Genomic DNA, 27872 nt, shown 5'->3' on the forward strand with positions numbered 1-27872 from the left:
CTCTCAGTGCTTTGTGTGATACAGACTATCATTGCAACTGTGCTCAGCACTGGGAAGGCCACACCTTAGTCCTGGGGCATTTATGGCAAGAAGGACATTGTGAGGCTGGAAAAACAGCCCCTCAGAGAAGAGGGGAGAACAACAAAGCTGGGGAAGGTTCTGGAGAACAGCTATGGTGAGGAGCAGCTGAAGGAACTGGAGGTGTTTTGTCCAGAGGAGACGAGGCTGAGGGGAGCCTCACTGCTCTCTAAAGCTCCTAAGAGGAGGCTGCAGTGAAGTGGGAGTTGGTCTCTTCTTCCAAGGAACAAGTGACAAGACAAGAGGAAAAAAAATCCTCAATTTGCACCAGGGGAGGTTTAGCTTAGATATTAGAAGAAACAATCCCAGCTCCCTCAGCCTGTCCTCATAGCAGAGTTGCTCCAGCCCTTGGATCATCTTTGTGGCCTCCTCTGGACTCCCTCCAACAGCTCTGTTTTCTTCTTATGCTGGGGGCACCAGAATCTGATGCAGTATTGGAGGTGTGGTCTCACCAAAGCAGAGGGCCAGAATTCATTCTCTCGCCCTGCTGGCCATACTGCTCCTGATGCAGCCCAGGATATGGTTTGAAGGTGTTTGTACTTAGGGTTGGCAGATGCAGGACCTTGCACTTTGACTTGTTGAACCTAAAGTTGTTTTCACTGTCCCACTTCTGAAGCCTGTCAAGACCCTTCTGGATGGATCCCTGCCCTCAAGTGAGTCCAGAGCACCACACAGCTTGGTGTCATCTGCAGACTTGATGAGAGTGCCTCAATGCCACTGCCCATGTCACTGGCAAAGATGTTAAAGAGCACTGGACCCAGGACACACCTCTGAGGAGCTCTACTTGTCATTGGTCTCCTCCTGGACATGGAGACATTGACCACAACTCTTTGAGTGCAACTATCTAGCCTGTTCCTTATCCACTGAGTGGTTCATCCATCAAGTCCATGCCTTTGAGACAAGAATGTCATGTGGGACAGTGTCAAATGCCTTGCACAAGTCCATGTGCTCGTTTGTTGGTGATGGATGTTCTATATCCTAACCCTCTCAGGAAAGATGCATTGCTGGACAGATTCCACACTTCATCAGCTTTTTTTTCTCCACCTACAACCTCCTGCTCCTCCAAGCCCTCCTCCAGCATCTGACAATCACTGAAGAACCACTTGAGCATCAACATGCCATGGAAAGGAAATACAAGGGTCTGCTAAATACTGAGCTGTTTGCACTGCAAACATAACTGCTGCTTCAGTAACCAGCTGTGAGGACAAAGTCTAGGAGAGCTGCTTAAGTGCTCAGAAGAAACTGAAAAACCTATTTATCTAAGCTTGGGAGGGAGGGACACACAGGTAGATAAACAATGTGTTAACTGGATGGTAGTGCTATGACACCTACCTGTTATTAGATTCCTCCTCATCTAACCAATAAAAGATCTAAGAACTGAAATTAAATTGTTTTGTAGAGAAGGGAATATAAATCACATCCCAGGCTGCGTCAAAAGCACTGTGGCAAGCAAATGGAGAGAGAGGTCACCCTGCCAGCCTAGTCTGCTCTGCTGAGATTTAACCTGCAGTGCTGAGTCCAGATCTGGGGACTCTAACACAAGAGAGGTATGGACCCGGTGGAGCAGGTCTGGAGGAGGCCATAAAGATGATCGGAGTGTTGGAGCACCCCTCACATGAAGACAGGATGAGAGAGTTGGGGTTGTTCAGCCTGGAGAAGAGGAGACCTTAGAGCTGCATTTCAGTAACTGAAGGGGACCTACAGAAAGGCTGGAGAGGAGCTGTTTAGAAGGGCCTGTGGTGATAGGATGTGGGGCAGTGGTTTGAAACTGGAGCAGAGGAGGTTTACCTTGGATATCAGGAGGGAGTTCTGCACAATGAGTGTGGTGAGACACTGGAACAGGCTGCCCAGGGATGTGGTTGAGGGTCCCCATTCCTGGAGATATTCAAGATCAGACTTGCTGTGTTTCTGGGCAACCTGATCTATTTGGAGGTGTCTCTACTGAGTGCAGGGAGGTTGGACAAGACCTCTGAGGATCCTTTCAGGTACTAGAAGGTAGACAGAAGGTCCGTCTAGAATCGTCTTCTCTCCAGGCTGAACAACCCCAGCTCCCTCAACCTATCCTCATAGCAGAAGTGCTCCAGCCCTTGGAGCATCTTTGTGACCTCCTCTGGACTCACTCCAGCAACTCTGTGTCCTTCTCATGATGGGGGCACCAGAACTGGATGCAGTATTGGAGGTGTGCTCTTAGCAGAGCAGAAAAAAGGGGCAGAATTCCCTCTCTTGCCCTGTTGGCCACACTGCTTCTGATGTAGCCCAGGATATGGTTTGAAGGTTTTGAAGGCCAGATTGGCTGGGGCCTTGATCAAATGAGTCTAGCTGAAAGGAGTCCTCATCCCTGGCAGAGAGGTTGGGAAAGGATGGTATTTAAGGTCCTTTCCATAACACTAACAGACCCACTGGCTTTTACTCTTATAAAGTTACACCACCAGTACCTTCCATTTACGCACTCGCAAATCTGCTCTTATTTCTTAAGTAACCAGCAAATCCCATAATATTATGCTTATTTTCAACTGATTGTTTTACTCCAGCAGCAAGGAAATTGTAACTCAGTAAGAAATAGCACGTCTGGCATGTCAATGGTTTGCAATTAACATATTTGAACAGCAGGGAGTTGCCCAACTTTCTTTCTTTCTTAATATCATTGTGATTACTTCTGTATTTAACTGCAGTGGGGGAGAAAATGAGGCTACTTCTCGTATTTAAATCTGTGCAGAACAGAGAAGAAAAGAAGTTTGCTAAGTAACAGCTTTGGTCACAGTATAGTGTGGGAAAAAACTGGTTTTCATAGAAACATAGAATGAGCTGGGTTGAAAGGGACCTCAGAGATCATCTAATTCCAATCTCCTTCCATGGGCAGGGACACCTTCCACTAGACCAGGCTGTCTCACCCAACCTGGCCTTGAACACCTCTAGGGAGGAAGTATCCACAACCTCTCTGGCCAATCTCTTCCAGTGTCTCACCACCCTCCCTCAAAAGAATTTCTTCCTAATTTTCAGTCTCAATCTGCCCTCTTCCAGCTCAAAGCCACTGCCTCTCATCTTCTCACAGGACTGGCATCATCCATTTGGGGTCTCAGTTACTTGCTTTATCCTTGATTAACAGGGACACTCTGTGGTCTTCCAGCAGGGACAGATGGACCAAGTAATTCAACTGTGAAAAAACCCTTACATACCAAAAAGCTCACCATTGATTATGACTTGTGCCAAAGACCCTCTGCAACGTGGATCACAAATTACTGTTTGAGCTGGAAAAGCCCTTTAAGATCACCCAGTCCAACCAGTCTCTAACACTACCAAGGCTGGTGCTAAACCATGGCTCTCAGCACCACAACTCTGCCTCTTTGACTCTTCTCCAGAGATGAGTACTCAACAAACTCTCCAGGCTTCCTGTTCCAGTCTTCAAGAGCCCTTTCAGTCAAGGAGCTGCTTCTCATAACCAACCTAAACTCACCTGGTGCAGCCTGAGGCACAGGGACTTGTGCACCTCCAGCTTTAGTGAGGTAAACCTCTGGGGAAAACCATCCCAGGTTACCACTGGAGGAGCTAACCCAACAAGCAGAAAGCCTCAGGAGTAGCACTGTGCTCATGAGGGACAGAGAAGAGAGGAATCCAAAAGGTTTAGATCATCGGGTGGCAGCAAGCAGAACAGCTTTGCAAACACCAAGTAAGAGCTGCTTAAGATTCTCTGCTTCCTCTCCAACACCTTCACGGTGAAAGCCTTTCACAAACATTATCCAGGCAGCATCATAACCAACCCCCCTGGGGGCTAAAGACATTTGCCAGTTCAGTGCTCTGAGAAACAGGCTTTGCCAGGTTTATTTACAGTGACTCCAAAGGACACAGGATCAGAGTGGTAGTGGTTGGAAGTGACCTCCAGAGATCATTCAGTCCAATCCTTCTTCCAGAGAAGGGTCACCTAGGGCAGGTCACACAGGAATGCATCCAGATGGGTCCTGAAAGTCTTCAGAGAAGGAGATTCCACAACCTCTCTGGGCAGCCTGCTCCAGGGCTCCAGCACCCTTATATGAAATACTTTTCTTCTCATGTTGAGGTGGAATTTCCTGTGATTGAGTTTACCTCCATTGCCCCTTCTCCTATTACTGGGTATCGCTGAGAAGACTCTGGCTCCATTCTCCTGACACCCACCCTTCAAATATTTGTAGACATTGATAAGGGATCCTCTCAGCCTTCTCTTCTCTGGGCTAAACAGCCCCAGCTCCCTCAGCCTTTCCTTATTAGAGATATGTTCCAGTCTCTTCAGCATCCTCATAGCCTTCATTGAACTCTCTCCAGCAGTTCCCTGTCCCTCTTGAACTGGGGAGACTAGAACTGGACACAATTTTCCAGATGTGGTCTCATCAGGGCAGAGGAGAGGAGGAGGAGAAATTCCCTTGACCTGCTGGCCACACTCTTCTTAATGCACCCCAGGGCACTACTGACCTTGGCCACCAGGGCACACTGCTGTCCCATGGGGAATTTATTAGCAGCCTTCTCCTTGGAGCTGCTCTCCAGCAGGTCAGCCGCTAACTCATAGTGTACTGACAAGGTCACTCCTGTCCATCTGAACTGCCTGTCCACATGGAGGCCACCAATCACCACCAGGCTTTGAAGCATCTTGAAAATGCATGTACAGGCCTTAGGAAGCTGGGCTTTCAGCCTGCCTCACCACTACACAAACTCAATCAGCATTAAAACTAATAAAGCAGGACCACAACCATATCCCCTGCCTGGCTTCCCTTGCATCAGCCTGGGGGTTTCCCTGAGTTACTGTGACTCACTGAGTTGCCAGACTCTGGCCAGCAGGCATAATGCACTCCCTGGATTACTGCAGCTGCCTTGGCACAGGGAGTTAGAGAGCCACAGAACTGGTTGAGCTGGAAATCCCTCTGAGATCATCCAGTCCAACCTTCATACAATCATACAACTGTTTCTGTTAGAAAAGCCCTAGAGGATCCTCCAGTCCAAGCACCAACCCAACACTACCACATCCAATAAATATGTCCCCAAGTGCCATGTCCACACATTTCTTTAATACCTCCAGGGATGGTGACTCCACCATCTCCCTGGGCAGCCTGTTCCAGTACTCTGGATGATCAAAGAGGGAGAACAGCTTCTGCAGAAGAGCAACTGAGCAGGCAGCAACTAACCAGCAGGGGAAAAACGTGTTTTAAAAGTAATTATTTCCCACCCAAGCCATTCTCTGAATCTATGAATTTGGAGAAGAGTAAATTAATCATAAAGCCCTTTTAGATCATCCAGTCCAACCACTCTTTAATTCTGCCAAGGCTGGTGCTAAACCATGGCCCTCAGCACCACATCTCTGCCTCTTTGAAACACCTCCAGGGATGGGGATTCAATCACCAACCTGGGCAGCCTGTGCCAGTCTTTAAGAACCCTTTCAATCAAGAAGCTTTTCCTAATATCCAACCTACACATCCCTGGCACAACTTAGGGCCATTTTCTTTCCTCCAATCACTTGATGCTAGAGAGGAGCAGTACAATGAAGTCTCATGACAGCCACCATCAGGGAAAGTCAAGTTTCACACAAGGAAGGGGTCAGATATCTGAAACTGTGCAAAAAGCTTTGATCTGGTCTGAAATCCATTTCCACTTTGAACTATTCCTTTTGTTCCTGGCCAGCAGCTGCACTCTGCCTGGCGTAATCCTGGAACAGAGCAACTACAGTCACTCCTTTTGCAGGGACCTCATCAAAGTCTCCTAGTCCATCACCTGACACCACCTCTCAATGACCACGACACATGTATAGCCTTATATAAATGTGTATATTAGATAAAAGCAGCAGTTATTTTCTAAAACTTCACTGTTTTTATGATAGAAGCAGAGACAACCAGCTTGGAAGGGAGTCCAAGGATAGTCTGGTCCAACCTATCTAGGTCACAGTAGAATTGAAATGAGCTGGCCCAACACCCTTCAAAGCCAAGTCTTCAAAATGTCCAGGGTGGGGGAATCCACTGCTTCCAATGATCATTCCAATGTCTGACTGAGGAGAGGCTGAGGGAGCTGGGGCTGTTTAGCCTGGAGAAGAGGAGGCTCAGGGGTGATCTTATTACTGTCTACAACTACCTGAAGGGACATTGTAGCCAGGTGGGGGGTGGCTTCTTCTCCCAGGCAACCAGCAATAGAACAAGGGGACACAGTCTCAAGTTGTGCCGGGGTAGGTATAGGCTGGATGTTAGGAGGAAGTTCTTCACAGAGAGAGTGATTTGCCATTGGAATGGGCTGCCCAGGGAGGTGGTGGAGGCACCGTCCCTGGAGGTCTTCAAGAAAAGACTGGATGAGGCACTTAGTGCCATGGTCTATTTGACTGGATAGAGCTGGGGGATAGGTTGGACTGGATGATCTTAGAGGTCTCTTCCAACCTGGTTGATTCTATGATTCTATGATTCTATGATTCTTGAGGAAACTGTTGAATGGTTTCAGTTAGAAGACACCTTAAAGATCAGGTTCCAATGGGCAAGGACACTTCCTACTAAGCTACATTGCTTAAGGTACCATCTAATCTTTCATGGAACACATCCATCATTTCATTCAAGGAATCATTTTGTGTCCTGTCACTTCCTGCTTTTGTCAAAATGTGAAGCATTCCTGTAGCCCACTTCAAATACTGTGAGCCTGCTCTAAGGTCTCCCTGGAACCTTTTCCAGGCTGAACAGCTCCAACTTTCTCAGTCTGTTCCCATAGCAAAGGCGCTCCAGCCCTCTGATCATCTTGGTGGTCTCCTCTGGACCTGTTCCAGCACCTTTATGTCCCTGTTCTGTTGGGGTCCCCAGAGCTGGACACAGCACTGTAGATGAGGTCTCAGCAGGGCAGTTCAGGATGCCATTGGCCTTCTGAGCTGCAAGTGCCCATTGCTGGCTCTTGTCCAGCTTCTCACTCCGAGTCCTTTTCTGCAGAGCTGCTCTCAATCTCCTCATCCCCCATCAAGGGTTGTCCCAACCTAGGCGCACTTGGCCTTACTAAACCTCATGAGATTCTCCTCAGCTAACCTTTCCAGCTTGCCCAGGTCTCTCTGAATGGCCCCATCCCATCCTTCAGACTTATCAACCACATCACTCAGCTTGGTGTCACTGCACACATGCCGAAGGTGCCGCTATCTCTGTCTGTACCGCAGATGAAGATACTGAAGAGCACTGGTCCCAACACAGACCCTTAAGTGACACTGCTGGCCACCCATCTCCATCTGGCCACTGAGTCCTCAACCCCTAACCTTTGGATGCCATCATCCAACCAATTCCTTACCCATTGCACAGCCACCCATCTGTATTTTTAGAGATGTAAGCTAAACTCCAGAATTAGCAGAGAGAGAAAAGGTATTCTGAAGGTGACTAGAGAGGGAGACTCAGCTCCTCAATCTGGCATCAATACAAAGCCAAGAGGAGAGCAGAAGGAAATGGTGCAATGAAATGACTTCATCTCACAGGATTATACTTGTAATTATGACTTGAATTGTGTAACTTGGGAGGATTTGGTGACAAACTGAACAATCTGGTGGTGTTGTCATGATTTGTAATCACAACACTGGCTTCAACTTAGGGCTTTACTGCACATTTCCCTTACAATCAGCAAGGCACTCAGGGCATGGCCTGCAGTTTGGAATAGCTTCAAATCAGGGCTTGCAAGGAACTCCAAGAGCGGCCTGGAAAGCATTTAGAAGGTTTGAGACCAAAGCAAAGCTCTCAAGTGTCAGACCTGCAGTGCTGTGTCCAACTATGGAGCTCCCAGCACAAGAGAGACATGGACATGATGGAGCAGATCCAGAGGAGGCCATAAAGATGATCAGAGGGCTGGAGCTCCTCTGCTATGAAACAGGATGAAAGAATTGGAGCTTTTCAGCCTGGAGAAGAGAAGGTCCCAGAGAGACCTCAGAATTGTATTTCAGTATCTGAAGGGACCTACAGAAAAGGCTGGGCAGGAACCGTTTAGAAGGGCCTGCAGTGATAGGATGAGGGACAGTGGTTTGAAACTGGAGCTGGGGAGATTTAGACTGGACATCAGGAGGAAGTTCTACACAATGAGAGTGGTGAGATACTGACAGGCTGCCCAGGGATGCAGTTGAGGCCTCATCCCTGGAGACATTCAAGATAAGACTTCTTATGTCCCTGGACAGCTTGCAGTAGCTGGAGATGTCCCTGCTGCCTGCAGCAAGGTTCGACAAGATGACCTTTGAGGGTCCCTTCCAACCCAATGCAATCTGTGAATCTTTCCAGTTTTTCAAGAAACTAAAGCTAAAATGAACCAAAGCTGAACATCCAGCAATGTGCACTTGTGGCCAAGAAGGCCAATGATATTCTGGGATGCATTAAGAAGAGTGCAACCAGCAGGTCAAGGGAAATTCTCCTCCTCTGCTCTGGTGAGACCAAGTCTGGAGTACTGTGTCCAGTTCTAGACTCTGGAGGTCAAGAGAGTGCAACTGAGGACAGCAATGATGCTGAAGGGCATGGGGCATCCCTCAAGAGGAAAAGCTGAGAGGCCTGGGGCTCTTTAGCCTGCAGAAGAACAGACTGAGAGAAGATCTTCTCAATGCTGACCAGTATCTGGAGGATGTGGATAGGCTCTTTTCACCACTGTGCAGTGACAGGACGAAGGGCAAAAACTGGAACCCAGGAACCATTTCAACATAAGAGGGGTGAGGGTGCTGGAGCCCTGGACCAAGCTGCCCAGAGAGGCTGTGGAGCCTCCTCTGGAGACAATACTGTGTAGACAACATCTGAAGCAGAAGTTATTTTGAGGATGAATATGGACCAATAAAGCCATCCCAGTCCCCAAGAAGAAAACTGCAGTCCCAATGAAAAAGGCTGCCAACACAGGCAGAAGGGCCTGGTTTTCCTAAAAAGCTGGAGGGGAAAAATAGCAACTCTCAGAGCCAGATAATTTTCCCACCCCACCTAATATCTGCTGGGTAGAGCTTGGTGTTATGGATATCACCCCAGCAGGATCAATGCCTGCAAGCACCACAACAAAACTCAAACACCTTAGAAAAAAATCAAAATCAGTTCCTTCTGAAAGATCTCTTTCAATAAGGAGATATTTAAATTTCAAATTCCTATTGTCACCTCCTCTCCCACCCTGCCCACACTCAACAGTTCTTAGCTCACATCCAAGGGCAAGGCAGGGGAGGGACTGAATCACAGAAAGGCTCAGGCTGGAAAGCACCCCAGAGATTACCTACTCCAACCCCCCTGCCATGGGCAGCAACACCTCTCAACTAGATTTGGTTGCCCAAGGCTTCATCCAACTTGTCCTTAAACACCTGCAGGGAGCAAGTATCCACAGCCTCCCTGGCCAATTTGTTGAAGAGTCTCACCACCCTCATACTGAAGAACTTCTTCCTAAGATCCAGTCTAGCCCTGCTCTCTCTCAGATTCAAACCATCCCCCCTCATCCTGTCTCTAGACACCATTAGGAAAAGTCCCTCTGCAGCCTTCCTGTAGGATCTTTTCAGGTATTGGTAGGCAACTCTAAGGTCTCCCTGAAGCCTTCTCTTCTCCAGGCTGACCACTCCCAGCTCCCTCAGCCTATCCTCATAGCAGAGGTGCTCCAGCCCTTGGATCATCTTCGTGGTCCTCCTCTGGACTCACTCCAACAGCTCTGTGTCCTTCTTAGGCTGGGGACACCAGAACCTGATGAAGTGTTTGAGGTGGGGTCTCAGCAGAGCAGACTTAAACAAGAATAACACCCAGCCTGCAACCCTTCCTCACAGCTCCAGTAGAGCTGTAAATGGATTAACGGTGTACAGCAGCATCTCAAATCACATTAAGAAACACTCCATGCTATCTTCTGTTGCCAACTCCATCTTCTGCTCAGCATTATGGGCTGTCAGTATTACGGGAAGAATCACTTCTGTTATAGGAAGAGCTTTGAAGGCAAGGCCCAAAATATTTTTTTATGAAATCAAATAAGGATTTCTGCAGCTTACAGGTTCAGCCCTTCTCTGGCTTTAGAGCTGCAATTCTCAGCCCAGAAGGCAGCTGTGTACTGGGCTGCATCCAAAGCAGACAGATCAGCAGAACAGGGAGAGGATTCTGCAGTTCTGGTGCCCTCAACATAAGAGGGACATGTTGCTGCTGGAAAGGGTACAGTGGAGGCCACAAAGATGATCAGAGGGCTGGAGAACCTCTCCTATAAGGACAGGCTGAGAGGGTTGGGGCTGTTTAGCTTGGAGAAGAGAAGGCTCCAGAGGAGCCTTCCAGTATCTGAAGAGACTATAGAAGAGCTGAGAGGCAACCAAGTCTACTTGACAGGTATCCCTGCCTACAGCAGGGGAGTTGGAGTAGATGATCTCTGAGGTCTCTACCAACCTGAGCCATTCACTGATGGACTCCAGTACCTGAAAGGGGCCTTCAAGAAGGTTGCAGAGGAACATTTTACAAGGACTTGTAGTGACACGATGAGGGGCAATAGCTTTGAGCTGGAAGAGCCATCTCAAAACTGGAAATTAGGAAGAGATTCTTTCCAGTGATGGTGGTAAGACACTGGAACAAGTTGCCTGGGAAGATTATGGATGCCCCCTCTCTGGTGGTGTTGGATGAGGCCTTGAGCAACCTGGGCTAATGGGAGGTGTCCCTGCATGTGGTACCGGCAATGGAACTAGATGATCTTTAGGGCGCCTTCTAACCCAAACTGTTCCGTGATTCTACAATTACACTGCAAGACAGCATCCAGAGGATCATTATTCCCAGAAAGAAGCACAGGTCTTTCAGGGCTCCCAGTTTATTCTGTTTCACCTCAGTACCAGATCCACAGGACATTATTTACTGCATTTCTATACCAGGTAGGTCCTATACACTGAAATCACTCTGATGGGCAGTCTTAACATTGAGATCAGGCTTTGGGAAGGCATAGTTTCTCTAACCACTTCAACTCATCAGCCTAAAATAGAATCATTTGGATTTTTTCCCCCTGTTCATTTTGCTCACTCAAGAATTTAATAGAATCAGAGCAGTGGCCTGGCACTTGTGCAGTAATGAACACAAAGGGACGCGAGAAGGAATGCACAAGTCAAATGCTTATCAGAGCATTTTGGCATGGAGCAGATATCTAATAATGCATTTCTTCTTGGAAAGCAGCAAATGGAGGCAATCAAGGGCTGGGTGGGGGTGTTTCTGCCTGGTCTGACAGATGCAGTTTGTACAAAGTCATCAGCAATCTCTGCTCCTTGCCATCACCACCACTCTCCTGGGAGCTGCCCCAGAGCTGCCCAGCTCAGCAGGCAATTTCTTGTCTTCCTCCTTCATCAACATGCTGATGCACAGCCCCCACTCCTCTGGAGAGAGTGAGGGGGGGTTGTTTCCTACTAACTCCAAGGCTTGATCCTGCCTCCACTATAGCTATCCATCAAATCACCCATGATCTAAATCTCCCTTACTAAGATCACTAAGCCCATGGAGAGGTAGGTGAGGATCAAATGAATGTGCCATTCACTCCTGACTCTAAACCACTGCTACATCCATGGTGTGTTTTCAGCCTTGAAGCAGAAATGAGGAACAGTGATTTCCCACCTACAGATGGAAGAAGGAACTGCTCTGTCTTCTACATGCTCACAGCTCCCCATGGCCAGGAACAGGCTTCAGTTCTGTGATGTATTTCAGATTAAATTCTTTCCATAGAATCACAGAATGGTTTGAGTTGGAAGGGACCTCCAAAGCTCATCCAGTCCAACCCCTCTGCAGGCAGCAGGGACGTTCTTTGCTGGATCAGGTTGTTCAGAGCCTTGTACAGCCTCACCTTCAGAATCTCTAGGGATGGGGCCTCAACTCCCTCCCTGGACTACCTGTTGCAGTGTTCCAGCACCCTTAAGGTGCAGAACCTGTTCCTAACATCCAATCTCAATCTGCTTTTCTCTCATTTCAAACCATTGCACTCATCCTGTCATTGCAGACCTGTGGAAACAGTCCCCCTGCAGCCTTTTTGTAGCCTGCTTTGGGTACTGGAAGGCTGCTGAACCCAGTATTTGAGGTGCGGCCTCCCTAGTGCTGTGTACAGTGAGACAATCACTTCTCTGGTCCTGCCAGCCACACTATTGCAGATCCAGGCCAAGATACTTCTTGGCCACATGATAGATCAGATTACCTGGCCATCATTTAACACCCCCAGGTCCCTCTCTGCTGAGTCACTCTGCCCAAAGGCTGCAGTGCTAATGGGGGTTGCTGTGGCCAAAGTGCAGAACCCAGCATCTGCCCTTATTTGAACTCATCTGATCGCTCTTAACCCATTCATCCAGTCTGCCTGGATCCCTCTGCAGAGCCTCCCTACCTTCCAGCAGATCAACAGCACTGTTTAATTTGGTAGCATGTACTCTCCTGAGACCCCACCTGAGGTACTGCATCCAGTTCTGGTGTCTCCAGAATAAGAAGGACACAGAGGAGGCTGAGAGACCTCATTGCTTTCTACAACTCCATGAAAGGAGGTTGGAGTGAGGTGAGGATCACTCTGTTCAATCACATAACAAATGGAAATGGCCTCAAGTTGCTTCAAAGGAAGTTCAGGTTGGATATCAGTAAGAATTTCTTCACTGAAAAGGTTCTCAAGCAGAGCAGGATGCCCATGGAGGTGGTGGTGTCCCCATCCCTGGAGGGATTTAAGAGTCATGTAGATGTGGGGCTTAGGGACATGTTTTAGTCAAGGACTTGTCAGTGTTAGGCTAATGATTGGACTCAGTGACTCAGAAGTCATTTCCAATCTGGCCAGTCCTGTGATTCTCTGAAGGCCAGAGCAAGGCCACTGCATTTGAAGTCTTACAAAAGGGTTATGCAGTCAGCTGACAAGTGACCCCTTAACAGTGAGATTTGGCAGAGGAAACAGCAAGGCATACACTACAAAATTTCACCCACATCAGCTAGAAAAACCTAATGCATGTTTTATAAGCCTCGGCCGCTGCACGTTCCTCCTGCAATGGCCACGTTGAGCTCTGCAGAACTGCAGGCTCTCCAGGACAGCTCCACATTTCCCTGCTTTCAGCACACCCTTACTACCTGAACAGTACTGCAACTGGCACCAAAGCAAGAGAGAAAACAACGGGTTTAGAAGAGAAAGCTCTTCAAAGCTCTTTTATCCCCAAACGTAATTCTTAGACGCTAGAGACACAAAAAGAAAGACTTTTAAGCGTGACAGGAGATTACTGCTTGCCCAAAGAGCCTGTGAGGAGGAACCTAATGCTGACAGCTGTATTTGCAACATGAGATATGGAGGATCTGCCTTCATTCATTTTTTCTGTGCTGGATTTTCTACCCCAGGACAGGAAGACATTATTGCAGTGATACTGTCCTAGCTGAGAGAAAAACTTGCTCTATTCCTGACTTTATGAGTATTGGGTAATGGGGACAGGCTGGGAGAGTTGGGGCTGTTCAGCATGGAGAAGAGAAGGCTCCAGGGAGTCCTTAGACCAGCTTTCCAGTGCTTTAAGGTGCTACAGGATTGCTGGGGAAGGACTTTTGAAAAGGGCTTATAGTGACAGGATGAGAGGCAATGGCTTTGAGTTGGAAGAGGGCAGAGTGAGATTGGAGATTAGAAAGAAATTCTTTTGAATGAGGGTGGTGAGACACTGGAAGAGGTTGCCCAGGAAGGCTGTGGAATCCCCTTCCATGGAGGTGTTCAAGGCAGGTTGGATAGGGCCTTCAGCAACCTGGCCTAGTGGGAGCTGCCCCCATCCAGGGGGGTTGGAACTGGATGATCTTTGAGGTCTCTTTCAACCCACCCCATTCTATGAATCTATGATTTTATTTCACTGTTCCTTAGAGTAGTCCAGGCATACTTTCATAAGGGCCATCCCTGATCAGATGATGCTCCCAGAGAAAGGCTTGATTCATGTCAATAGTGTACAACCTACAGTTAGCTAGTTGAGACAAGCGGAGGAGCATTCTCAAATGGAGCAGGAAGATTTAACATCAGACAGAGTTACAGAATAGCCCAGGACAGAAGGGACTTCAGAGATGATTGCCATGGGCAGGGACATCTTTCAACTAGATTTCCTTAACCAAGGCCTCTGTCCAACCTGGACTTAAACACCCTCAGGGAGGAGGCATCCATAACCTCTCTGGGCAACCTGTTCCAGAATCTCACCACCTCATACTGAAGAACTTCTTCCTAAGATGCAGTCTAGCCCTGCTCTCCCTCAGCCTCAAACCATTCCCCTTGTACCCCTTAGGAAAAGCCCCTCTACAACTACCTGAAGGGTGGTTGTGGCCAGGAGGAGGTTGCTCTCTTCTCTCAGGTGGCCAGCTCCAGAACAAGAGGACACAGCCTCAGGCTGCGCCAGGGGAAATTTCGGCTCGAGGTGAGGAGAAAGTTCTTCACTGAGAGAGTCATTAGGCACTGGAATGGGCTGCCTGGGGAGGTGGTGGAGTCGTCGTCCCTGGGGCAGTTCAAGGCAAGGTTGGATGTGGCACTTGGTGCCATGGTCTAGCTTTGGGCACTGTGGTAAAGGGTTGGACTTGATGATCTGTGAGGTCTCTTCCAACCTTGGTGATACTGTGATACTGTGATACAGCCTTCTTGTAGGGACTCTAAGGTTACAGAATGGTAGGAATTGGAAGGGACCTGCCAGAGCAGGGTCACCTAGGGTAGGTCACACAGGAAAGCTACCAGATGCATCTTGAAAGTCTCCAGAAAAGAAGACCCCACAACCTTCCCGGACAGCATGCTCCAGGGCTCCAGCACCATCACAGTAAAGAAGTGTCTCCTCATGCTGAGATGGAACCTCCTGTGTTTCAGTTTGTGTCCATCACCCCTTGACTTCACAAGCCTTTCCTTCTACATTCAGCTTCTTCTTTTATCTGCCAACCTGTCTTCATTTCAACCCAGGAGTTTTCTTCCCCTTCTGATTCTCCCATCCCACCCGGAGTAAGTGAGACATCAGCTGCACATTGCTAGGATTAAACCACAACAACACTTCCCCCTGACTCCTCTTCTCCATTGGTCACAGCCAAGCAGCAGCATTTGCAGGAACAAAAAAAAACCCAAAACAAAACAAAACCAAGCCCACAAAAAAAGAAAAAGCAAGGAAAATCCACACAGGCTGCCAAAAGCACTGCCCTGAAAATGCCAATTATAATCATAGCTACATGACAGAGCTCACTGGTGCCAAGAATCTTCTTTCTCCTTTCACTACCAGCTATCCCTCTCCCTTTATTTTATTTTTATTTTATTTCTGTCCCTGAAGGCAAAAAAGAGGAAAGCTGCCTTCAATTGCAGGATTCCTGGATAAAAATCTCTATCTGAATTAAGACGGACAGAGAGCAACATAAAACTATTCACAGCCTTACTGAGTAATCTAACCCACTGTTATTTTTAACTTCAAAAGAGGCACCCTAGGGTACCTGTTCTCAAAAGAAAGAGAAACAGAAATGCTGCTCACAAAAATAAAATGATAAAAAATTACAAACATCAAACCCTCTGCTGTCCTACATAAAAGAGAAGCAACTTGCAGGATCAATCAGGGTGAATTTACCCCCCAGCTTTCAGTAGTTGGCTTCAGTAACCAGCAAAAACAGGGGCAACTGATTGCCCTCCTGCTATTTGTGGATTCATGGAATGGTTTGAGGTGCAAGCAACCTCAAAGATCATTCAGTTCTAAACCCTCTGCCATGAGCAGGGACACCTTCCACTAATCCAGGTTGCTCAAGGGCTCATCCAACCTGGCCTTCAACACCTCCATGGAGAGGGCATCCATGATCTCCCTGGGCAACCTGTTCCAGTGTCTCACCACCCTCCCTGGAAAGAATTTCTTACTAATCACCACTCTCAATCTGCCCTCTTCAAGAGAGCCTTGACCAGTCTGGTCTAGTGGGAGGTGTCCCTACCCATGGCAGGGTGGTTTGGAACTGAATGATCTTTGAGGTTGCTTGCACCCCAAATCATTCCATGAATGATGATGATCTTAAGTCCTCTTCCTACCCAAAACATCCCCTGAATCTATATGATGTAGAGAAGATGGGAGAGGGCCTGTTATGCAAAGGCAAAACAGGTGTGCAGTGCTTCTACCTGGATGAAGAGCACTTCTAAGGTGTGAAGAAAGAAGTTTTAAAATAAAGCCCGATAGGAGGGAGGGCCTGATACAAGTCAGTCAGTGCTGTTATAGCACTACAGCTTTATGAATCATCCAGTCCAACCATTTTCTAACCCTGCCATTTTCTAACCCTGCCAAGGCTGGTGCTAAACCATGGCTCTCAGCACCACATCTCTGCCTTTCTGAAACACCTCCAGGGATGAGGATTCAACCACCTCCCTGGGAGCCTGTTCCAGGCTTTGAGAACTCTTTCAGTGCAGAAGTTGATCCAGCCTGAAAGACCCAAGCCCTGGTGCAACTTGAGAGCATTTCTCATCCAATTGCTTGTTATAATAACACGCTGCAAAAGTGCCATTTCCATTCTGACCATGCTCCACTGGCAGAGAGAGAGACACTCCTCTGAACTCCATGGCCACGTGGACCTCCAGAGCTCGGCTCATGCTCTAACAGGCATGTGCAGGTTGAAGAGCCAACTGTACAGCTGCTGCAAGCTACTCAGCTTGCATGGCCAGGGAAGACCTCCCAGGGCAGCAAGGAAGCCAGGCTACCACAATTCATTAATCCTTCAGAGCAGAGCAGCAGGAAGAACAAATCTCCTCTTGCACCACAGCTGGCTCTTCACACCAGAAGACACCCTTTCAACCCTGCTCACCCACAGGATATTTCAGTCACATCATTCCATTTCCAATGGTCCTTCAATACTGCCTATGAAGCAAGAGGGGAATTTTCTTTACTTTCTATTTGCATGGGAGAAATTGAGGAGAGCAAGGCCTACAAGGGCACAATCAAAACCAGTACCAAATCAGCACAAGCTAGACAAAGCTCTGCAGAGACAACTCTTGGCTCAAGTGCTCCTCTGCCTTGCCTTAAAAACCACTGTTCACAAGATCAGCTGGTGCACACTGTTGAGCAGCGGACAATGGTCTGAAACTAAAGCGGAGTACATTTAGGACATCAGGAGGAATTTCATCACGAGGAGGTTGGTGAAAGGTGAAACATGGCAACAGGTTGCCCAGGAATATGGTAGAACACCTGCTCCAGCACCTTAATATCCTTGAAGTGAGAGTCCCAAAACTGAACACAGATACATGGACCTTCTGAAAGTCTCCTAAAGAAGCCCTTCTAAGAGAATACATTTGGATGCAACCTCGCCTTGCTCCTCTCCAATCTCAACTAAACTTATTCCTTTTCCAGATTTAAATCCTCAAGTGAGAGCCACTTAAAATATTTATCAAATATAGCCCTGTAAAAAAAGCAAAATAATAAAAATTAAGCAAACAGAGTGTGACTGCAGCAGAGCTAAGAGGAGTGAGCCTGCGAAGATATTTTTCAGTACTTGTAAAATACTGCAAACATATTAGGAAAAAAAAAAAAAAAGAGACAATTTTGGATTAAGCTCCTGAATTTTTATGACACCACATGAAAACCAAAGAAGACTTCTGGAATTCCAAAACCCATCTGCCTGATTGACTTTTTATTTCTGGAAGTTAATTTAAAGAAAAAAAAAAAAAGTGTCCCATTAATTTGGCATTCATGAGAGCACTTCCAGGTGCTGTTTGGAAATTACTGAGCTTGTAAATAAAAAAGGTCTCTCTAAATAATTGAAAGGCAGATGAGGCTTATCTAGAGGAGCTTTAGCTTTTCATTTACTCATCTGCACAAACAGACTCGGAAGTCTTCTGAACTCCTCAGGCGCAGTGATTTTGCTATCAGTGGTCACAGAATTATAGAATGAATTTGTAGACTCGTTTGGGTTGGAAGGGACCTTAAAGATCATCCGGTTCCAAACCCCTGCCACAGGTAAGGACACCTTCCACAAGACTTGGTTGCTTAAGGCTCTGTCCAACCTGGCCTTAAAAAAACTTTAGGGAGGAGGCATCTGCAACTGCTTTGGGCAGCCCATTCCAGTCCCACCATCCTCACACTGAAGAATTTCTTCCAAAGATCCAGTCTAACCCTGCTCCCTCTCAGCTTCAAACCATTCCCCCTTGTCCTGTCTCTAGATACCCTCATGAAAAGTCCCTCTGCAGCCTTCCTGTTGGATCCCTTCAGGTATCAGAAGGCAGATCCACAGTCCCTCTAGAGTCTTCTCTTCTCCAGGATGAACAACCCCAGCTGCCTTAGCCTATTCTCATATCAGAAGTGCTTCAGCCCTTGGATCATCTTTGTGGCCTCCTCTGGACTCACTCCAGAGGCAGAAGGCCACTGTAAATTCTCCCCGGAGCTTTCTCCTCTCCATTAATCCATCTAAACACCATCATTAAATTAGAAGGCCAGGTTATTTCAGTTTCCAACACAAGTGATGGTAGTAGGGGGCAGAAGCTCTTCAAGGTGATGAAAATACTGGATCATAAGCTGAGTTATCAGCTCCCAGACTTTTACCACAAGCCTCAAAACTATTTCTCAGCAGCCTTATTCTCTCCAAGCCAACAGCAATGTCCCAGGCCCTGCCTTTCAGAAAATTGTGTTGTAATATTACCCCAAAGGCTCCAGGACACAGCAGGGATTTATAATAAAAGAAAACAAAAACAAAAACAAAAACAAAAACAAAAACAAAAACAAAAACAGAAAAAAAAATTTAAATATCCTCATGGATTTTTTTGGTGAGGAGGGTAGTGAGGGGGCTGACTCATGATTATGGGGGTTTTAATCCTTGTGGCTGACTCTGCTGCATAAATAAATCAATCCCCTAGCCACATTGCTGCATTTTTCCAGTCATAGCTTGTTGTTTTATTTATCTTTTTTTCCCCTCCACTGCTGACAAATCACTCCAGGGAGTTTTTAAGCCCAGTCGTCTCCTTTGCAAATGGAAACAATCAGGATAATTTGTGAGAGGAAGCAAACAATAGCAGAGACTTACCCCATTTTTTGGGTAGGCAACCCAGCCCAGATCCCCCATTACTGTGCGTGAGTCCAGTAAATTCACTGCAAAGAAGAGCAAAGAAAACCACAACAACTGTTAAGGAAACACAGCAACAGAGAACTGGTCAGGTTGGAAGAGACCTTTAAGGTCATCAAGTCCAACCACCATTAACCCATCATTGCCAGGTCAGCACTAAAACATGTCCCTCAGCACCACAGCTCAGAGTCACAGGTTGCTCCATCCCAACCCCTGCCATTCTCAGTTTTCAACACAATCAGGCCTGCAGTACAAAAGTTCTCTGAATATCATGAATTCCACCTCCCTCATGGTGCACAGCTCGTTCCTAATACCCAATCTACATCCACTCTTCTCTCATTTCAAACCACTGCCCCTCATCCTGTCACAGAATCAGTGAGGTTGGAAAAGACCTCTGAGATCACCAAGTCCAGCCTATGGCCTAACACCAGGAGATCAGCTAAATTGAGCCAACAAGAGCCATCTCCAACCTTTCCTTAAAGGCCTCCACCACCTCCTTGGGCAGTCCAGTCCAGAACCTAATCTTTCTGTGAGGAAGTGCTTCCTAACATCCAACCTAAACATCCCTCCCTTCAGGCCACAGCCTCTTGTCTTCTCACAAGTAGCCTGGGAGCAGAGCCAGGCCCGCACCTGACTACAGCTTCCTTTTAGGTAGTTGTAGAGAGTGATAAGATCCTCTCTATGTTCCCTCTGTGAGAAATAGATGTTTGATCCGATCAATTCGTGGCAAGAGGCCACAGAGAAGGGGGGAAGGGGGATTTTGAATGGAGCTGCACCTCTCCTTGCACAGCCATCACAAAAGTATACACTTGGCTTAAGATAACAGAGCAATAAATAATTAGAAACTAGAGAGGTTGGTGGAGGAGGGAGGCAGGTGGAAGAGACAGCCTTTGTGCATGAGCAAACCGAGGAAGAGTCATACAAAGGACACTACTAGTTTGGAGTTCATGGGAAGGAGACTTGAGGAGGACTCCTTACTTCATCACTGAAGACCACCAGAGGGACCACCGGATAAAAAGAGACATGCGTGGAAGAGACACCTCCCATTCTTAGAACTGATAAGGAAAACCCAACCTTTCCTTAGGATCAGTAACGAATATGTAACAGAATAGGGTATAAAAAGAGAACACTGAAGGCAAAGGCTGTGCGTTAGGGTAGAGCGGAGCCTCCCTGCGCACCCAGGCCTGCACGTTGCTTGATTCCTGCCACTCTATTAAAGCCTTGTTTTGCAGGGACCTAAGTTTATGCCTGTTATTTATGACACCTTTTCTCCAGCCTGAGCACCCTCAGCTCCCTCAGCCCCTCCTCACAAGGCTTCCCCTCCGCCCCTCACCAGTCTCGCCGCTCTCCTCTGGGCCTGCTCCAGCGCCTCAGCGTCCTCCTGGCAGCGAGGGGCCCGCAGCTGCACACGGAGCTCGCGGCGGGGTCTCCCCGGGCCGGGCGCAGGGGCAGGACAGCAGCCGCAGGGGCAGGAGGGCAGCCGCAGGGCCGGGCGCAGAGGCAGGAGGGCAGCCCCGGGGCCGGGCGCAGAGGCAGGAGGGCAGCCCCGGGGCCGGGCGCAGGGGCAGGAGGGCAGCCCCGGGGCCGGGCGCAGAGGCAGGAGGGCAGCCGCAGGGCCGGGCGCAGAGGCAGGAGGGCAGCCCCGGGGCCGGGCGCAGGGGCAGGAGGGCAGCCCCGGGGCCGGGCGCAGGGGCAGGAGGGCAGCCGCAGGGCCGGGAGCAGAGGCAGGAGGGCAGCCGCAGGGCCGGGAGCAGAGGCAGGAGGGCAGCCGCAGGGCCGGGAGCAGAGGCAGGAGGGCAGCCGCAGGGCCGGGCGCAGGGGCAGGAGGGCAGCCGCAGGGCCGGGCGCAGGGGCAGGAGGGCAGCCGCAGGGCCGGGAGCAGAGGCAGGAGGGCAGCCGCAGGGCCGGGCGCAGAGGCAGGAGGGCAGCCCCAGGGCCGGGCGCAGAGGCAGGAGGGCAGCCCCAGGGCCGGGCGCAGAGGCAGGAGGGCAGCCCCAGGGCCGGGCGCAGAGGCAGGAGGGCAGCCCCGGGGCCGCTGGCCGCACTGCTCACTGCAGGGCCTCGGGAGCAGTCCCCAGCCTCCTTGTACCCCCTTCAGGTCCTGGGAGGCTGCTCTAAGGTCTCCCCAGCGCCTTTTCTCCAGGCTGAACAGCCCCCACTCTTTCAGCCTGTCCCCATAGCAGAGGTGCTTCAGCTTTCTGATCATCTTGGTGGCCTCCTCTGCACCAGGTCCATGTCTCTCTTGTGCTGGGGGCTCCAGAGCTGGACACAGCACTGCAGGTGAGGTCTCAGCAGAGCAGAGGGGCAGAATCACCTCTGTCCATCTGCTGCCACACAGCTTTGGATGCAGCCCAGGCTGCCATTGGCCTTTTGGGCTGCCAGTGCCCACTGCTGGCTCATGTCCAGCTTCTCACCCACCAGCACCCCGAAGTCTTCCTCTGCAGGGCTGCTCTCAATCTCATCATCCCCCAGCCTGGACTGATATTGAGGGTTGCCCCAACCTAGATGCAGGATCTTGCACTTTGTCTTGTAACACTCCAGCTGAAGGCAAGCACTCACAGACAGCTCTCCTGCACCACACTGCATTTTCTTTTTATAGGATGAAAAGAATCCTCTTCAAAAATTCCTCAAAATGAGGCACACAGAAATGATCACTTTTCCTAGCTGTATCCTGCTTTAAAAAGCAAGAGGCAGCTGCCATAGGGTCAGGTTTCCTCAAGCCCCTTCTATCACAGGCACTGCAGCTGATCTTAAAGACTGTTTCCAATGGGCTAAAATCCAGGCCGGGTGCAGAGTGGGTTGAGAGCAGCACTGAAGGAAGAGACTTGGTGGTGTTGGTTGCTGAGAAGGTCAGCATGAGCCAGCAGTGCCCTCATGCAGCCTAGAAGGCAGCTGTGGGCTGGGCTGCAGCAAGAGGAGTGTGGCCCCAGCAGGGCAAGAGAGGGGATTCTGCACCTTTGCTCTGCTCTGCTGGGACCACACCACCAATACTGCATCCAGTTCTAGTGTTCCCTGCATAAGAAGGACACAGAGTGCCTGGAGTGAGTCCACAGGAGGCCACAAAGATGACCCAAGGCCTGAAGCACCTTTTCTAGGAGGAACAGGCTGAGGGAGCTGGGGTTGTTTAGCCTGGAGAAGACTCCAGGGGGACTTTAGAGCTGCCTGCCAACACCTGAAGGGATTCTACAGGAAGGCTGCAGAGGGACTTTTCACGGGGGTGTCTAGCAACAGGACAAAGGGAAATGGTTTGAAGCTGAAGGAGAGCAGGGTTAGACCAGATTTCAGGAAGAAGTTCTTTGGTATTAGGGCAGTGAGGCTCTGGAACAGGTTGTCCATGGAGGTTGCGGATGCCTCCTCCCATGGAGGGTGTTCAAGGCCAGGCTGGATGAGGCCTGAGCAGCTGAGTCTAGTTAAGAGTCATCCCTGGCCATGGCAGGGGGTTTGGAATAGATGATCTCTGAGGTCCCTTCCAATCTGAGCCATTCTATAATGCCATAATTCTCTAATTAAGCTATGCAGCACCATCTATTCCTCTCCTAAGTTGCAAGCAATGCAAACCAACTATTGATCTACATAGTACAACTTAATTAAAACTTGTCCTGGAGACGCTACTAATGAATGTAATTAGACGGTGTGTTTGATGCCACAAACTTCTCCCTAACATGCTAATTAAGGAAGAAAACGGGGGAAAAAAAGTAGTTTTATTCAAAGATCAGATCCCCCAAAGAAGGTGACACAGCTAAATATTGGATTATCCTCCTATCAAGAGCAAGTTTTCAATTGCTGTTATTAACTTCAATTTCAGCACAATGCTGCCTCTGAAGAGATGACACAACGCAGTCAACTCTAACTCCAGGCACTGGGAATCTTCTTAGTGCTGAGGCAGACTGCATAGCTGGTTAATATATCTCCAGTTAGAAAACAATCACAGAATGGCAGGGGTTGGAAGTGATCTCAGGAGATCAAGCCCAACCCCACTGCCAGAGCAGGATCACACTAGGCCAGGTCACACAGGAACACATCCAGATGGGTCTTGAAAGTCTCCAGAAAAGGACACCCCACATCCTCTCTGGGCAGCCTGCTTCAGCACTCCAGAACCATCACAGTAAAGAAGTTTCTTCTGCTGTTGAGGAGGAACTTCCTGGGTTCAAATTTGTTTCTATTGCCCCTTGTCCTACCACAGGACACCACTGAAAAGAGCCTGTCCCCTTCTTCTTGACACCCACCCTTCAGATGGTTACAAACAGCAATAAGGTCTCCTCTCTAACTTCTCTCCATACTAAGTAGCCTCAGGTCTCTCAGCCTTTCCTCATCAGAGAGATGTTCCAGTCCCTTCAAGAAGCTCATAGCCTCCATTGGACACTCTCCAGTAGTTTTCTGTTTCCCTTGAACTAGGGAGCCCAGAACTGGACACAATACCACAGCCATGGTCTCACCAGGACAAAGTAGAAAGGGAGAAGAACCTCTCTTGACCTGCTGGCCAAACTCTTCTTGATGCACCCTAGCAGACTACTGGCCTTCTGTCATTGCTGTCCCATGGATAACTTCATTTCTCCCTTTCTTTAGGAGAATTCTGCACAGAGTAAAACAATTAGGAGAGGATGTGACACATCTGTGGATAAGCACTGCACATCATCCCATAAATGCACATTGCAGGAAGACATAAAAGCAGCAAGTGACTTTAAGCTCACCAAGTGCCTGGACTGCTCTGGAGACCAGAAAGGCTCCCAGTAGAGTTAGCTGCTCCTTGAGTATCTTCCAAAGCCCTGCTGTACATCAGTCTACTCTGAGAGGTATCTTTACTCAACAGTTACTCCAAACTGCCTGCAGAAACTGAAATGCTTTGTGTTGTGAACCCCACACATCTGGTGCAAACATCAGTTACCTCTGCTCCACCCAGAGATGGCCTATCTCCATCTCCCCCACCTCAGCACCCCACCCAGTCATTTCCAGCATGTCTGTCCTTGTACCAGTGCCAGGTCTCAACCCCCCCACAATCCAGCCTCAAACCTGCCCAGAGCCCCATCATCCCTGCTCAAATGGGGTGGCTTCTCCACTGTCTGAGCAACTACACATGGTGATGCTACCGATACTTGCACAACACTTTAAGGCAGCTGTCCCATCCCATAACCTCAACGAGGCCACGAGCACATAGACCCACCACAGAAGTCCATATGGGCTCAGCACCATCTCCCTTCCCACCACCTTCCAGCCTGTACAGAAGATTATTTTTGCTGAAATGGCTCTCATCAAAAAGCTGCAGGTTGGGGAAGAACCAGTGGGAAAACAACAGGGAATGGTGAAATCATTTCAGCAGGGAGTTCAAAGAAAGGCTTGACACATCCCATACAGGTGGTAGATGATAGAGTCATTTGGGTTGGAAAAGCCCTTTCAGATTGAGTCCAACCATTCTCTACCTCTGTCAAGGCTGGTGCTAAACCATGTCCCTCAGCACCACATCTCTGCCTCTTTGAAACACCTCCAGGTACAGGGATTCAGCCACCAACCTGGGCAGCCTGTGCCAGTCTTTGAGAACCCTATAAATCAAAAAGTTTCTTCAGGACACTTCTGTAACTCACCACATGGCTACTCGGGAAGAGATGCAGCTTTTTTGCACCTGAAAGAAAAACCCTGAAACTGTCTTTGGTTTGACCCCCAGCAAGGCAGAGTAAGAGATGAGATCAGAGATCTGGCCCAGAGCAGCAGACTCAGTTCCTCCCTGTCAAATTTGTGATGACCATCATCATAAACTTGGCCATGGGTAATAACCAACTAACCCACAGACTCACAAGATTGTTTTGGGTTGAAAGAGATCCTCAAGGCTAATCTTGTCCAATCCCCCACACTCAGCAGAGACACTTCCAACTACAGCAAGCTGCCCAGGGACACACTGAATGTTTCCAGAGATGGGGTCTCAACCATATCCTTGGGCAGCCTGTTCCAGTACCTGACCACCCTTACTGTACAGAACGTTCTCCTGATGTCCATCCTAAACCTACCTTGCTCCAGTTTCAAACCACTGCTGTCACAACAAGCCCTTGTCAAAAGTTTTTCCCCAGCTCTTCTGTAGCCTCCTTCAGGCATGGGAAGTCAGCTCTAAGGTGTCCCTGGAGCATTTTCTTCTCCAGGCTGAACAACATTAATTCTTTCAGCCTGTATCCATAGGGAAGGTTCCCTATGATGATCTAAATGGCCCTGCTCTGGACCTGCTCCAGCAGGTCCTTGTCTCTTGTGTTGGGGGCCCCAGAGCTGGACATGGTATTTCAGGTGATGTCTCACCAGGCCACCAAAGGAGGTTAATTGAGAAAAGCCTCCAAGTATAAGCTTAAAGGCACACTTCAGCAGCTCTAGTGTCCACCCCTGTCTAGCTTGGGACTGCTGGAGCAGCCCAAATGCTGCAGATACTCCACAGGCACAACCCTAGGATGTAGTCAGTGGCCCTTGGGTTTCAGGAGATCTTCCATTGAAGAGGTCTGTGTGCTCAGCACATCATCTTAAAAGCCTAACAAAACAGTAGAAGTCATTTACTCCCACTGCCTTTCTCCTCAGCACCAGCCAGGTGGGTCGCAAAGACCGACCAAGAAACCTCAGAGCCCATAAGCAGACACTTAGCTCCTGTACCTTTGCCAGCAAAGCTCGGAAGAGGCCCGTGCAGATGTTCCAAAGTGCTTGCTGCTCATCTCCACCCTCAGCGCAGCCACCCCGCAAGCCCTAATTATTTCTAATGCTCAGTCAAGAGGAACACAAACCCACACAGATCTATATCATCATTAACTCCCATGCCTTCGGGGGAAGATAAATGATGATTAAAGTTTGAAGTCACACCACAGCCTTTTTCTCCTCTCTGCTTTTTGGTACAGAATCACCGCCTGGGGAGTTTGCAGGCACTCTGCTTTCTCAGGCAGCTTGGTTACTGTAGGTGAGCAAACAAAAGCAGAAGTCACGTGAACTTGTGCCCTGACCACTTGGTGAATCAACAGGAACCTGACAGGAAGACTGGAAATGGCTTTGATGTGTGTTCACCGAGGAAACAGGAGAAGGATCAGGAGTCTGGAAGCCCTGACAGATGTGAAGGGCGGTGTCAGGAGGATGAAGCCAGGCTCTCCTCACTGATGCCAAATGACAGGACAATGGGTGCAAGCTGGAGCAGAGGGGGTTCCACAGGAACATCAGGAGAAGCTTTTTCACTGTGAAGGTGACAGAGAGGTTGTAGAGCCATGGATGTGGTTTCATGGCCATGGTGGTGTTGGATTGATGGTTGCACTCAGTGACTTTGAAAGGCCTTTCCCAATCAAAACAATTCAATGATTCTATGACTAATTGCAAAGTAGCACATTTTGAAACCAAAACATATGAAGCAAAACATTTTGTTTGAAACAGCCAAAGCAAAATCATCAAACCATAGAATGGGTCAGGCTGGAAGGGACCTCAAGGATCTCCAACCCCTTTGCCATGGGCAGGGAGCACCTCTCAGCAAGATTTGGTTGAACAAGGCCTTATCCAAACTGAAACACCTAAAATTAAAACTCTGCTTGCATCCCTTTGTCCCAGAGTGACCAGGAACCTTCACTTCTGCATGATGAAAGGTCTGGCTCAAGTGCTCCTATATCCTCCTCAGGAGTCCTCCTGCAGCTCCTGGCCCCTTTGCCCAGCACTCTCCAGGATGTAGTCACCCTTGGAAAGGTCAGAGCTACATCAAGGTAGACCACTCTGCTATGAGAGCAACTCTATTTCAAAAGCCTGGTGAGAAACCTCCCGTGGGAATGCTCACACACTGCCAATTAAGCATGAGGTGAAACGCTCTGCTGGATGGAGGGTCAAGGTGCATGACAGGAGGTGACAGCAGCACTGTGCACTGAACCCTCATCAGGAGGCCTCCCGAATAGCATCACAGGCTTTCCAACAAGCTTCACGCCTCTGCTCTCCTCCTCCTCCTTCCCTCTGCCCAAGGCAGGGGGTAGAGCTGTCACAGACATCATCATTAATAGAGCCAATTTCTCCTTACACTGCAAACCACCCCAGCCTTCCCCTTGTGCTCCCAGGCTTCACAGCAATACCAGGACACACTGATGCAGAGGACTCTTCCTACTCGTGAGTCCAGGTTTTCCTGCTCATAAATCTTCACTGGTTTTACTGCAGTATGTTTGCCATTCATTTTCCAACTCTTATTCCCTGTTGGGCCAAGCATTTCTTCAAACAGTATCAATCCAAGTCACTCCAACAAGTGACAGCCAAAAACAGTCCAAGAAAGCAAAAGCAAATGGAAAAATAACAACAACAAACTAAAAGAACAACCAAAAAAAACCCAAAACCCCACCAAACAAAAAAAACCCTAAAACCAGACAAAATAACTCTGAAAAGAAATCAAAACCACCAGGGAGCAGATGCTTTGTATTCAACATTTAGGCTCAGTTGGGACAAAATACACACAGCAAAGAATCTTTGAATGCTCTCTACTCAGCTCTGCTGAGAGCCCATCTGCAGCACTCTGTCCAGTTCTGGTGTCCTCAGCATAAGAAGGGCATGGAACTATTGGAGAAGGCCTAGAGGAGACCACAAAGATGATCGAAAGGCTGGAGAACCTCCCCTGTATGGACAGGCTGGGAGCATGGGGCAGTCCGTTTTGGAGAGGAGGAGGCTCCAAGGAGACCTTGGAGCAGCCTTACAGTACCTGAAGGGGGCTACAGGAGAGCTGGGGAGAGACTTTTGACAAGGGCTTGGAGTGACAGGATGAGGCAATGGCTTTGATCTGTGAGAGTGGAGATTGAGACTAGAGATTAGGAAGAAATTCATTCAAGTGATGGTGGTGAGACACTGGAAGAGGTTCCCCAGGGAGGTTTTGGATGCCCCCTCCCTGGAGGTGTTGGA

At 48.8% G+C, this 27872-nt stretch overlaps 1 protein-coding gene across 10 annotated transcripts in view; it reads right to left on the reverse strand.

Annotated features, from left to right (window-relative positions):
* EPHA5 (EPH receptor A5) overlaps positions 1-27872 on the reverse strand; it is a 220036-nt gene that overhangs the window by 180488 nt on the left and 11676 nt on the right. For all 10 annotated transcript variants that reach the window (XM_064148552.1, XM_064148551.1, XM_064148550.1 and 7 more), the window contains exon 2: positions 18966-19030. In XM_064148552.1, the coding sequence (XP_064004622.1) occupies positions 18966-19030 (65 nt within the window). The remainder of the gene's footprint in view (positions 1-18965; positions 19031-27872) is intronic.

The sequence above is a fragment of the Pogoniulus pusillus genome, chromosome 9 (assembly GCF_015220805.1).
Source record: "Pogoniulus pusillus isolate bPogPus1 chromosome 9, bPogPus1.pri, whole genome shotgun sequence".
Taxonomy (NCBI): domain Eukaryota; kingdom Metazoa; phylum Chordata; class Aves; order Piciformes; family Lybiidae; genus Pogoniulus; species Pogoniulus pusillus.